The sequence below is a fragment of the Tachypleus tridentatus genome, chromosome 8, assembly GCF_004210375.1.
Source record: "Tachypleus tridentatus isolate NWPU-2018 chromosome 8, ASM421037v1, whole genome shotgun sequence".
Classification (NCBI taxonomy): Eukaryota; Metazoa; Arthropoda; class Merostomata; order Xiphosura; family Limulidae; genus Tachypleus; species Tachypleus tridentatus.
In genome coordinates this window covers 154,584,156-154,597,149 of record NC_134832.1, presented here as the reverse complement: position 1 = coordinate 154,597,149, position 12,994 = coordinate 154,584,156, and the positions used below count along the sequence as shown (strand labels likewise).

The 12,994-nt window shown below is 35.5% G+C and overlaps 1 protein-coding gene across 1 annotated transcript in view; it reads right to left on the bottom strand.

Moving 5' to 3' along the window:
• Nucleotides 1-12,994, bottom strand: part of LOC143224048 (uncharacterized) — an 85,676-nt gene that overhangs the window by 1,620 nt on the left and 71,062 nt on the right. The window contains exons 4-7 of the mRNA XM_076452510.1: nt 8,410-8,559; nt 6,296-6,442; nt 6,053-6,163; nt 4,977-5,261 (exon numbers count right to left, since the gene is read on the bottom strand). Of these exons, the coding sequence (XP_076308625.1) occupies nt 4,977-5,261; nt 6,053-6,163; nt 6,296-6,442; nt 8,410-8,559 (693 nt within the window). The remainder of the gene's footprint in view (nt 1-4,976; nt 5,262-6,052; nt 6,164-6,295; nt 6,443-8,409; nt 8,560-12,994) is intronic.

Sequence of the window (12,994 nt, the reverse complement as noted above, 5' to 3'; positions counted from 1 at the left end):
CCTTTAGCTCTGACTGGTAGATTTAAACTATATTAATGAATTAAATACTTTCAGATTTTCTATTATTCGTTGTTATTATCAACTTCTGGTGAAAGCGAGTCACCTGGATGAAGCAAAATTTGACCCAATAATGAATACAGTGAATTTATCCTATGTTTTTAACAATCATTTAGGTACTCTTCCTCTTAGCTAGATTTCAGTCACAATCTTAAAAATGTCTTATTAGGCTGAACCAGCTTACGAGATTTAGGTTTTTCTGAAATCCACGTTATTAAGCCTAATCTATCAGTTACCACTGTAAGACCAAATCTGTTAACTGCAGTGTGGTAAATATTGAAACTTTTTTCTTTTATAATAAATTATTAATATTATGGACATTTTTATTTCATGTTCCTGTTTTTAACAAATCCTAATCTTAGGGTTCTAACATTTTGTCTATGTTAGATGTTTCATGAGATAAAAGTTGCATTTTAGGTGAGTTACCTATTTTGTAGGCCTGGCATGGCCAGGTGGTTAAGGCACTTGACTCATAATCCAAGGGTTGCGGGTTCGAATCCCCATCACACCAAATATGATTGCAGTTTCAGCTGTGGGGACATTATAATGTGATGGCCAATCCCGCTCTTCATTACTAAGAGATTATCCCAAGACTTGGCAGTGGATGGTGATGACTAGCTGCCTTCCCTTTAGACTTTTGCTGCTAAATTAGGGACAGATAGTGCAGATAACTCTCATGAAACTTTGCACAAAATTAAAAAAACAAACCAAACCCAAGAGCAACACTTAGTAAATAAATGTTTAACAGGCTGCATGACAAGAGATGAAACAAGAGTCAACAAATTGCTTTACTAATATTAAGGTGTTGCTGGCTGTGAAGGAGGATGCTGCTGATTTACAAATAATAATAAAATAATTTATTGAGTTGGACAGATAAATATATCTTAACTATGATAAATGCATGTGGGTTATAAAAATTTGAACGTGAATAACCTTAACAGTGTTATGAAAGAAAGGGATCTTGATGTAATGTGGCTGTTCAGTCTCTAAAGCTATCCGAGTGGTGTTGTTGTTGTTAAGAAAGGGATCTTGATGTAATGTGGCTGTTCAGTCTCTAAAGCTATCCGAGTGGTGTGTTGTTGTTAAGAAAGGGATCTTGATGTAATGTGGCTGTTCAGTCTCTAAAGCTATCCGAGTGGTGTGTTGTTGTGAAGAAAGGGATCTTGATGTAATGTGGCTGTTCAGTCTCTAAAGCTATCCGAGTGGTGTGTTGTTGTCAAGAAAGGGATCTTGATGTAATGTGGCTGTTCAGTCTCTAAAGCTATCCGAGTGGTGTGTTGTTGTCAAGAAAGGGATCTTGATGTAATGTGGCTGTTCAGTCTCTAAAGCTATCCGAGTGGTGTGTTGTTGTTAATGTGGGGCAAATAGGATTTTAGGTTGTATCTGTATACAGAAATATTGAGTACAAGTCTAATTAGATTATAATTTCATTGTACAGATGGCTGGTTAGGCCAAATTCAGAACATTGTGCTCCTTATTTTAGGAAAAACATTGAATTGTTGCAAAGGGTTACTAGAATGGTACTTGGGATAGAGGGGTCGTCAAATGAGGAGAGACTGAAATCTCTCAAATTGTTTTCTCTTGAAAAAGGGAAGAATTAGTAGGGATATGTTTGAGGTGTTTAAGATTGTAAAGAGAATTGATAATGTTGATTCGTCATTTTTTTATATTTAACAGGAAACACAAATATAAATTTTGGCAGGGAAGGAGTCATCTTCAGCTAAGACAGTTTCCTTTTTCTAATACGGTGACTAGCCTGTGAAATGGGTTGCCTTCAGATGTTGTAGAGGCAGTAGGTTTAAGTGAGTTGAGAAAAAAGCTGTATAAATATATCAATGATAAGGGCTTTTTTTGTTTTAAGTTAGTTTAGATTGTGAAGAGCTTAAATGGACCAATAGGCCTCATATTGTCTCAGTACGTTATGTTGCGATGTGGCACTTATATTTGCACTTTGGTTGTTGTTGTTTTTCAGTATTCAGTGATGTCGAGAAAACCCACTTGTAGAGAAATATTTATGCAAAAACGGCTCGTTTGGGTTGAGAAAATATTTTACGTAGAAGAGCGAACATATATATTTCTCTACAAGTGGGTTTTCTCGACATCACTGATTATTATTTCATCACGGCGATTGAACGAGAAGTGTAAGTCTTTGTGTTTTTCTCAGTGTATTTGTACTTATCTGTTACCATTATGTCTGAACATCTAACACCGCCCTCTACATTCCGACACTCAGTTACTTCTACGTAAAATATTTTCTCAACCCAAACGAGCCGTTTTTAACATATATGTTTTTCAATATTATTTATTCTTCGCTTGGCAACGAGAGGTGTAGAAAACACATCTATTCTGTTATATTTCTTGTAAATTTTATCTAAGTCAGTTTTTCCGATTTGTAAAAATTCCTTAGGTGATAAAAATAAATTATTTGCGAAATCTGCGTAGCTGAATTATAGAAAATCCGCCATTAAAAGGAAAACAACTTTCATAAAGATGAAATTCGTAGGACTATATTGTTAAAGATTCATGTACTTAAGAATTCTGTCATTCGACATGAGATTTCTCTTTCAAAAATCAATTTGAAATATGAAGTTTTGTTATTTCTATAAAATTTAAACACAAAACAAACATGTTCTTTGTCATTGTTTATTTTACGATAATCTCCTAGAAACTCTTATAAAGTCGTAGTAAAATATTTAACATCCAGAATGACACACAAAATGTGCGATGAATTTGAAAACGACCTCAGACTTGCATACTAGAATGTTATTCGTATTTTCTCTTAAGAAACCACTGATCGAGTTTTGGGTCTTTATTTTAATTGTGTTATGAAGTGGTGAATATTCAATCACATTGGACTTTGAGCTGTGAGCGCCAGAGGAAGAGCCGTATCTTGTGTTTTCATGTCTTAAAATAACTTTAGATGTTATCTCTGAACGAGCGGATGTATTTTACGTCACTTGTGGATTCTGTTACAACCCCAAGTTATTATATTCGTTATTGGTGTTATACCGAAATATACAAATTATTCTGTGTTAATGCGAAACGTACACATTCGTCAATGTTTTATCTTTACGTGTTACATCACTACGGCTTTTGGTTCACAGAAACGTTGTAGAATATTCATCGTTTTTCATCCTGAAATTTCTGTTCGGTGACTGTCATCAACTACTATGTGTTGGAATCTTTCGTAAGCGTTAACAACACTAGAACTGAGAGTGCCACAGCTGTATGAGAAGTCTATAAATTGAATATCAAAATCAATATGTTTTAAATCCTCCATTAGTAAAACACAAATTTATTTTAATATTTCAAGCTTCGTAGTGTTTTACAAGGCACTCACTTCGAGCTATTTACTTCAAGGTTATGCAAGAACTGTAAGATGGTAGACGGGAGTTTGGACTGTAATGTTTAGACATGTATTAACGTTTGATTGGACTGAAATGTTCACACACAGATAAATGTTTGATTGGACTGAAGTGTTTACACAGATAAATGTTTGATTGCACTGAAGTGTTCACACACAGATAAATGTTTGATTGGACTGAAGTGTTTACACACAGATAAATGTTTGATTGGACTGAAGTGTTCACACACAGATAAATGTTTGATTGGACTGAAGTGTTCACACACAGATAAATGTTTGATTGGACTGAAGTGTTCACACACAGATAAATGTTTGATTGGACTGAAGTGTTTACACACACAAATGTTTGAAGTATATATCAACACAACAATTTGTTAGTGAGTACTTGGTACCACAAAACGATTTCGCAGTGAATAAAGAGTGGCGCATATCGTAGTTTTTTATAGACTTGTCACTTATAGATGAATCAGTGTCGTGGTTGGCAATGCGTATTTTTTGCTTCTGATCTAGTAATAAAGAACTGTTTATGGGCACCATTAGTTGTACAGTAATAGAGAGATAGTTTTGCTGCATCAGTACCGGGTGAAAGACGATACGTGTACCACAACCATTGGCTTTGAACTACATATGACGTAACAGCCTTCTTGTGATAGCAAATAGAATATAAAGTTTTACTGAAAAATAACTTTGTTTTTTTTTTTCAGATTACATTTGCTCAACCACCAGAACCTCATTACTAAATATCAAACACGGAAATCACCTCACACTCAGGTCGTGCAATGGACATTGAACTCGTATCTTGTCTCCTTAAATTCACAGATAAATTTGTCATAAGATAATTAATTTAAAAATTAGTTTTTTGGTTACCAAAGGCTTGTGATGTTTACTGAACGTTTCATCACTATACACGTAGGACATCTACAGTTGCAGTGAGCAGTTTCATGGTTATGTGATGATTATAAGGCCGGTAATTTTGACTAACCATGTATAATTGGTCAAAAAGAGTTATTGACACCGTTACTACATAAGGAGGTTACGTGAGACCAATGTTATCCCCATGGTAACCTTTAATCAAAAACTAAATATATATCTATATTTTAAGTTCTAAAATTAAACCTGTTCCTTGTTTCAACTTGCGTTCTGAATAATACATACATTTAATGGTCATTATGCTTGTTTCTTACGAGCTAGGGGTTGTTTATCTCTCGAGATCACTGAGATAAGTTCTTTCAACTTTACAAGTAAACGGTTCTGACTCCTTCATTATCTGCGTTTTCTTGTCTCTAGCTTGTTGTTACTTATAGGCTAGAGGGAGACATTCAGCAGAAGTCGTCAGTAGCGGGATTTCATTGTTTCTCTTGTAAGTCATTCAAGGTCCCACGAAGTACAAGTTTTTACGTTTCCGTTACACCAGTGTTGGTTACGCCTGATCTGTTTGTCTGTAATTAAACGTTACATATGTAGACAGGCCGTGCGTATTATTACTATGTTTTTGAATTTCTTGACTCCGTCATTTTGTGTATGAACGTCTTGATAAATTGTTATGGAAACCTACCGTTGACAAACCTGAACGCTGACAGCCACTCTGTCAGGAATCCTACGACCTTCTTGTCACCTTCAATGACAGTACAATTGAAGCCATTCTCTTCCACATTCTCGTCTCTCTGTATGTCTGGATTGACTGTGGACTTTGTGTTTCTCTGTACATCTGAGTTCACTGTGGACGTAGTATCTCTCTGTACATCTGGGTTCACTGTGGACTTGGTGTCGCTCTGCACGCCTGGGTTCACTGTGGACTTGGTGAAGAGGATAGTTGAATCCGTCGCCTCTGGCAAAGGACCTGTGGACAGTAAACTAATACAATTGTATTAGTGAGGAACTGTGGACAGTAAACTAATAAAATTGTACTGGTGAGGGACTATGCATATTAAACTAATAAAACTGGACTGGCCAAGGACCTATGCACATTAAACTAATAAATTTGGACTGGTGAAGGAACTATGGACATTAAACTAATAAAATTGTACTGGTGAGGGACTGTGGACAGTAAACTAATAAAATTGGACTGGTGAAGGGCCTAAGGACAGTAAACTAATATAATTGTATTAGTGAAGGACTGTGGAAGTGTAAGCTAAGAAAATCGGACCAGTGAAGGAACTATGGACAATAAACTAATAAAACTGGAGCCGAGTTGTTATATTTCTTTAAAAAAACAATGCGTGTGGTGTTTACATAAGCGAAACAACATATTCTAAAGATGATCATCATGGTGGTCCATCAGGTCACGAAGAGGCAGCCGAGGAAACTGGGTAGGAAATGTTAAAAACTAATGCTATATAAAGGAAAGTTTCGATAACCAGCTGCTGGGAAGAAAGTTAAAGATACGCGAAACTAGACAATAATACATGGGTGAGATTAACATTTTAAGGAAAGCTTCTTTATATATGAAAACGATAGGAATTTGAAATAGAGAAAATGGTCTCAAATTTTATGACATTAAAGAAAATAAAATCGACAGAATAACCTGGTAGCATCTTGAACTTTGGTGAACTTTTCTCCTTATTGTCCTTATTAATCCACGGTCTGTCAGGTTTTACTGTAACCGGAACATAGCTGGGTTCTTCAGGTTTTACTGTAACCGGAACATAGCTGGGTTCTTCCTGGAAATACTTTTGTCATCCCCGTAGTCATCTTTCTTCTTTTCGAGGCTTGGCTCCAGTTCTCTAAGAAGCTCTTTGTTAACTAGACAAAAATGTCGTACGACAATCACAAAGTTTGTTGGAATCGAACGAAAGTTATAGCTAATAATTCTGTAGTCAAAGGAACTTAAACACTAAACCTTCCCACTGTACATGGTACAATACGTAAACTTACCACATGTATAAACGACTTTCAAAAACAGCGACGAACTTCTAGGACAGTTGGGGTCTCCAAACGTGTCTTTGTCAGCCGCAATAGAACATCTTCTTTTTCCCAGACAGCTTCTTAGCACAGTTTCCGTAGAATAACTGACTTGACAATCTGTCACCAACACATTAAACTTAATCAACATGATGTCCATTCAGAGCAAGTTTTAAGGAATACCTTCTAATACGCTCAAATAAAGTAGTTCGATTTAACATAATTACACATATCGAGTGGAAAACCTTGTAAGTAACAGTAACAAAAAGGAGGATTTATTGAATAGAAACTACTAATGATCTAAATATGGCCTTATTTTAATTAGGTTTCATCTTAACCCTTTCGTGGCTTCAGTAAGTAATATAATCTTGTAAGCATATATTAGATGCTCAGCTTGACGAGCATTTTTGGACGGTTGTAAGTAAAAATTGACTGACAAACATAGCCAATAACATAGCCTGATTTAAAACTGACTCATTTCTTGATAGCACAAATACATTAAGGACACTAACGAACAGTTTCTAGTGGACTTCGTTTAGTCTTCTTTGTTCTCGGAGGTGATAAAGCCAGTTCAATGAATGTTTCTTCGGCCGAGAGAAAATGTTGATAAGTCACTAGGGGTATATTGTAGGGTGAGTAACTGGCAAATCTTGATCAGTTAAGAATGGAATTTAATGAACTGAAAAAATATCTTTCAGTAGGTAGAGTACCCAATAAAATAACATCAAATGTCTTTCAGTAGGTAGAGTACCCAATAAAATAACATCAAATATATTTCAGTAGGTAGAGTACCCAATAAAATAACATCAAATATATTTCAGTAGGTAGAGTACCCAATAAAATAACATCAAATATATTTCAGTAGATAGAGTACCCAATAAAATAACATCTAATATATTTCAGTAGGTAGAGTACCCAATAAAATAACATCTAATATATTTCAGTAGGTAGAGTACCCAATAAAATAACATCAAATATCTTTCAGTAGATAGAGTACCCAATAAAATAACATCAAATATATTTCAGTAGGTAGAGTACCCAATAAAATAACATCAAATATATTTCAGTAGGTAGAATACCCAATAAAATAACATTGCGACTAAATTCTGAGCTGAAAAGAAGTGACTTTAAATAAACTTACTTAACTCTTGGGGATGAAGTTCCCTTTAGAGCCTTACAAGACTAAATACAAAAACCTTTAGGTGACTCTTGAACGAACATAATTAACAAAAAGAGCTTCCCTATTCTCAGCTACAACTGTGTTTGAAGTTAAGATGAATATATTTTAATTTATTAGCATACATCGGGACTTGTTCTAATTACTTTTATGATGTATAAACAGCTCTTTTATCAATTAGATTTTAAGATTTTGTTAATTAGTAATAGAATATTTTTTTACAACTCCAAACTATAGCTCTCTCTAATAAATATCGTCAACTAACTGGCCTTTATTGTTCAAAAAGGAGTTTTAAAACTAAATTATTCAAAAGAGTTTCGAGAGCTGATGGGTGAGTTGTCTTGAGTCTGAACACTCTTCTTACAATTAATACAAACAGAACTAAAGTAAATTTATTTGGAGGTATGAATACTTACTGCTCCATGGCCATATTACTTCTACGCAATCAGTGTGACCTATGACGTAAGTCAAGTTTAAGTAGCGTATCTTGACTATAGTGTTCCTTCTCGGAGTTGGGCACGAAACGTACTTAAAGTCGTTACCAAATAATATTCTATTTTGCAGCATTGTTTCGTATTAATTCAGTAATAAATTTTTTTATAGCAAGATGTCGGTGATATTCGACATACCAACTTACCCACATGTCTCTTTGAACGAGATCTGGTCAGAAACTCTACGGTTCACACTTATTATTTCTAATTAAAAAATGCCAGTCTTGTGAATGAATAACAAGACTGACTGTCTCTTCCATATCGTCTCTGTAGTTGAAAGTATTTGTTATTATCTCGAACCTGACTTCTTCCGAACTGCAGCCCGTAATTCTGGCTACTGAGCCACGCCGAGCTCATATTTGGTAAAGGGAAATAAATAATTAATAGAAACGACAGTATTTATTGAAACAGTTGTTTACCTTGGTTACCAACGCCCTCTAGCTGAGGACATTCCGGAACTCCAAAATATGTTCCCCCAAAAGCCGCTAAGTATATGGCGATCCTGAAAGGTCTCGAACAACGGAGTCTAAGTCGCTGACCTTCGCATGCAATCTCATTGTAAAACACCTCTGTAGGGGGTAAACAATGAATACAACTTAACATACAACCAAAGAGGTTGGCAAGTTTAGGAACAATCAGTAAGATGTTAAACAATTAATGAGAACAAAGCCCATGTGTTTGAAACGTGGTCTCTACGTTTAAAAATCAGCCAGGGCTATTCCATGTTTAGATACAAATGTTTACAGCGTTCTAATCCAAGGTCCCTGCGGTTGACAACGCGCGGGTAACTACTACGTTGCTTTGCGCTACAAAAAAGATAAACATCAACATTGTAACACCATCAACGGACTATTTTGTTGGAAAATGTTACAGAACTAATCCAGTTATGTGAGTGTAATTTGGATTTTTTTTTATATATTACGAATAGCATTTGACAAGAAATAAGATAAACACCAGTTATAATTACAAACAAATTACACATTTCTGTCCAACTTTGATTGTAGTAATTCTGTTACTTTATGAATGAAATAAATCAAAAGAGAAGGTGTAATAATTTATCAAACACTAGTGCCAGGGTTCATAAGACTGAGGTGTGCTTTAAATGCAGTGAGACACTGCGAAATATCACAAACCTCTTTAAATATCATTTAGCAGCGAGTACATCGTTCAACGTTACAATCAGGGGTTCGATTCCCCCTGGATGGGCTTAACAGATATCCCGATGTGGCTTTGCTATAAGAAAACACATACAAACACATATATCGTGCCATCACAGATTTCGCCTGTGACGACTTTGGCAGTTATTTTTCCCTCCGCTAGTACAGCGGTATGTCTCCGGATTTACAACGCTAAAATCAGGGGTTCGATTCTCCTCGGTGGGCTGAGCAGATAGCCCTTTGTGGCTTTGCTATAATAAAAACACATCGTTCAATCTAGATCGATAATGCTATAGTTTGTGTCAGTCAGACTCGTAATCTGAGGGTCGCGGGTTCGCATTCCGGTCGCGCCAAACATGCTCGCCCTTTCAACCGTGGGGGCGTTATAATGTGACGGTCAATCCCATAATTCGTTGGTAAAAGAGTAGCCCAAGAGTTGGCGGTGGATGGTGACGACTAGCTACCTTCCCTCTAGTCTTACACTGCTAAATTAGGGACGGCTAGCACAGATAGCTCTCGAGTAGCTTTGTGCGAAATTCAAAAAACAAACTTGTGTCAGTCAGGGGATATAAAACGTCTCGTGAGAAGTTGTATTAAGCCATCAACCGTGAATCTGGTAATAACGTTTTCTTCAACATATTGTGCGACTAAAAATAACTTGACAAATTGTAACTTTTTAAAATTCAATTTTAACATCTGGCCAGCTGAACAAAACAAACAAAACGTTTCGACAATAGCTGACAGTTATTGTTGAGTCTGAGTGTCGATGCAATTACATCGATATTTAAAATTTAAATAGCGCCATCTATAGGTTTGTCTTGAACCGGTGATAGAAAGGTTATTTACTTTTAGCAAGGGCGATCAACTAGTATCTCTGTCAAAGAAAGCTCGTTTTGTTCTATGTCAGATTTTATAGTTGTCAAATAGTTAGACTCTACAAGGAACATATAAGCAGATTAACAATGTTCCATGTTTGTAGAATGTTTGTTTTACCATTCTGATCTTTAACAGTTGATAAGTTTCTCTTGTGTATTTAACATTACAACCTTTACATCCAATTTGATAAACAGTTCCTGATTTTCTCTAAAAGAAATATCTGTATAGTTCACCAGTTAATTAGCATCAGACGTTAGTGTTGTTTGATTGACATACGACACTGGATGTTATATGTGTTTAATTGACATACGACACTGGACGTTATATGTGTTTAATTGACATACGACACTGAATGTTATATGTGTTTAATTGACATACGACACTGGATGTTATATGTGTTTGATTGACATACGACACTGGATGTTATATGTGTTTAATTGACATACGACACTGGATGTTATAACTGTTTAATTGACATACGACACTGGATGATGTATGTGTTTAATTGACATACGACACTGGATGATATATGTGTTTAATTGACATACGACACTGGATGATGTATGTGTTTAATTGACATACGACACTGGATGTTATATGTGGTTAATTGACATACGACACTGGATGTTATAACTGTCTGGTTGACATACAGCAATGAATGTTATCCTTAATCAATTGACACAAGCCATCAGATGTTACAACTATTCGGTTGACACACGACATTATGTTGCTACGTAAGCCAATCATTGAAACTCTGTCTTAAGGTTATATGTCTATCATTTAAATACGTTTGTTACAAAATACTATGGTGCTGTCACGATATCCTTTACTTTGATTTCGAAAAATAATTTGTTTTGTGGATCACAATGAAAATATGTCTTCAACTTCGTTTTTAAACCCAGTAAAGTATTGACAAAGATACATTGGTGAAATGTTTCATGTCGTTCTTAAAAATATCGCTTTATTTGCTCATAACCTATACAACAATCGTGATAAACAATTTAAAATTACATGTGTAGCTCATATGAATATATTAACTTTACAACAAAGAAATAGAAAGATAACTTTTTAGACGTCATCTTATTCGATTGAAAGAAAATTAACATGTGTTTGGTGTATATCGTAAACCAACATAACATGTGTTTGGTGTATATCGTAAACCAACATAGCATGTGTTTGGTGTATGTCGTAAACCAACATAACATGTGTTTGGTGTATATCGTAAACCAACATAACATGTGTTTGGTGTATATCGTAAACCAACATAACATGTGTTTGGTGTATATCGTAAACCAACATAGCATGTGCTTGGTGTATATCGTAAACCAACATAACATGTGTTTGGTGTATATCGTAAACCAACATAACATGTGTTTGGTGTATATCGTAAACCAACATAACATGTGTTTGGTGTATATCGTAAACCAACATAACATGTGTTTGGTGTATATCGTAAACAAACATGACATGTGTTTGGCTATGTCGTAAACAAACATAACATGTATTTGGCTATGTCGTAAACAAACATACTATGTGTTTGGTGTATATCGTAAATCAACATAACATGTGTTTGGTGTATGTCGTAAACCAACATAACATGTGTTTGGTGTATATCGTAAACCAACATAGCATGTGTTTGGTTATGTCGTAAACCAACATAGCATGTGTTTGGTGTATATCGTAAACCAACATAGCATGCGTTTGGTGTATGTCGTAAACCAACATAACATGTGTTTGGTGTATATCGTAAACCAACATAGCATGTGTTTGGTTATGTCGTAAACCAACATAGCATGTGTTTGGTGTATATCGTAAACCAACATAGCATGCGTTTGGTGTATGTCGTAAACCAACATAACATGTGTTTGGTGTATATCGTAAACCAACATAGCATGTGTTTGGTGTATCTCGTAAACCAACATAACATGTGTTTGGTGTATATCGTAAACCAACATAGCATGTGTTTGGTTATGTCGTAAACCAACATAGCATGTGTTTGGTGTATATCGTAAACCAACATAGCATGCGTTTGGTGTATGTCATAAACCAACATAACATGTGTTTGGTGTATATCGTAAACCAACATAGCATGTGTTTGGTTATGTCGTAAACCAACATAGCATGTGTTTGGTGTATATCGTAAACCAACGTAGCATGCGTTTGGTGTATGTCGTAAACCAACATAACATGTGTTTGGTGTATATCGTAAACCAACATAGCATGTGTTTGGTGTATCTCGTAAACCAACATAGCATGTGTTTGGTGTATATCGTAAACCAACATAACATGTGTTTGGTGTATGTCGTAAACCAACATAGCATGTGTTTGGTGTATATCGTAAACCAACATAACATGTGTTTGGTGTATGTCGTAAACCAACATAGCATGTGTTTGGTGTATGTCATAAACCAACATAACATGTGTTTGGTGTATGTCTAAAACCAACATAGCATGTGTTTGGTGTATGTCGTAAATCAACATAGCATGTGTCTGGTGTATGTCGTAAACCAACATAGCATGTGTTTGGTGTATGTCGTAAACCAACATAACATGTGTTTGGCTATGTCGTAAACCAACATAGCATGTGTTTGGTGTATATCGTAAACCAACATAGCATGCGTTTGGTTATGTCGTAAACCAACATAGCATGTGTTTGGTGTATATCGTAAACCAACATAGCATGCGTTTGGTGTATATCGTAAATCAACATAGCATGTGTCTGGTGTATGTCGTAAACCAACATAGCATGTGTTTGGTGTATGTCGTAAACCAACATAACATGTGTTTGGTGTATATCGTAAACAAACATAGCATGTGTTTGGTGTATGTCGTAAACCAACATAACATGTGTTTGGTATATGTCGTAAACCAACATAACATGTGTTTGGTGTATATCGTAAACCAACATAACATGTGTTGGTGTATGTCGTAAACCAACATAACATGTGTTTGGTGTATGTCTAAAACCAAC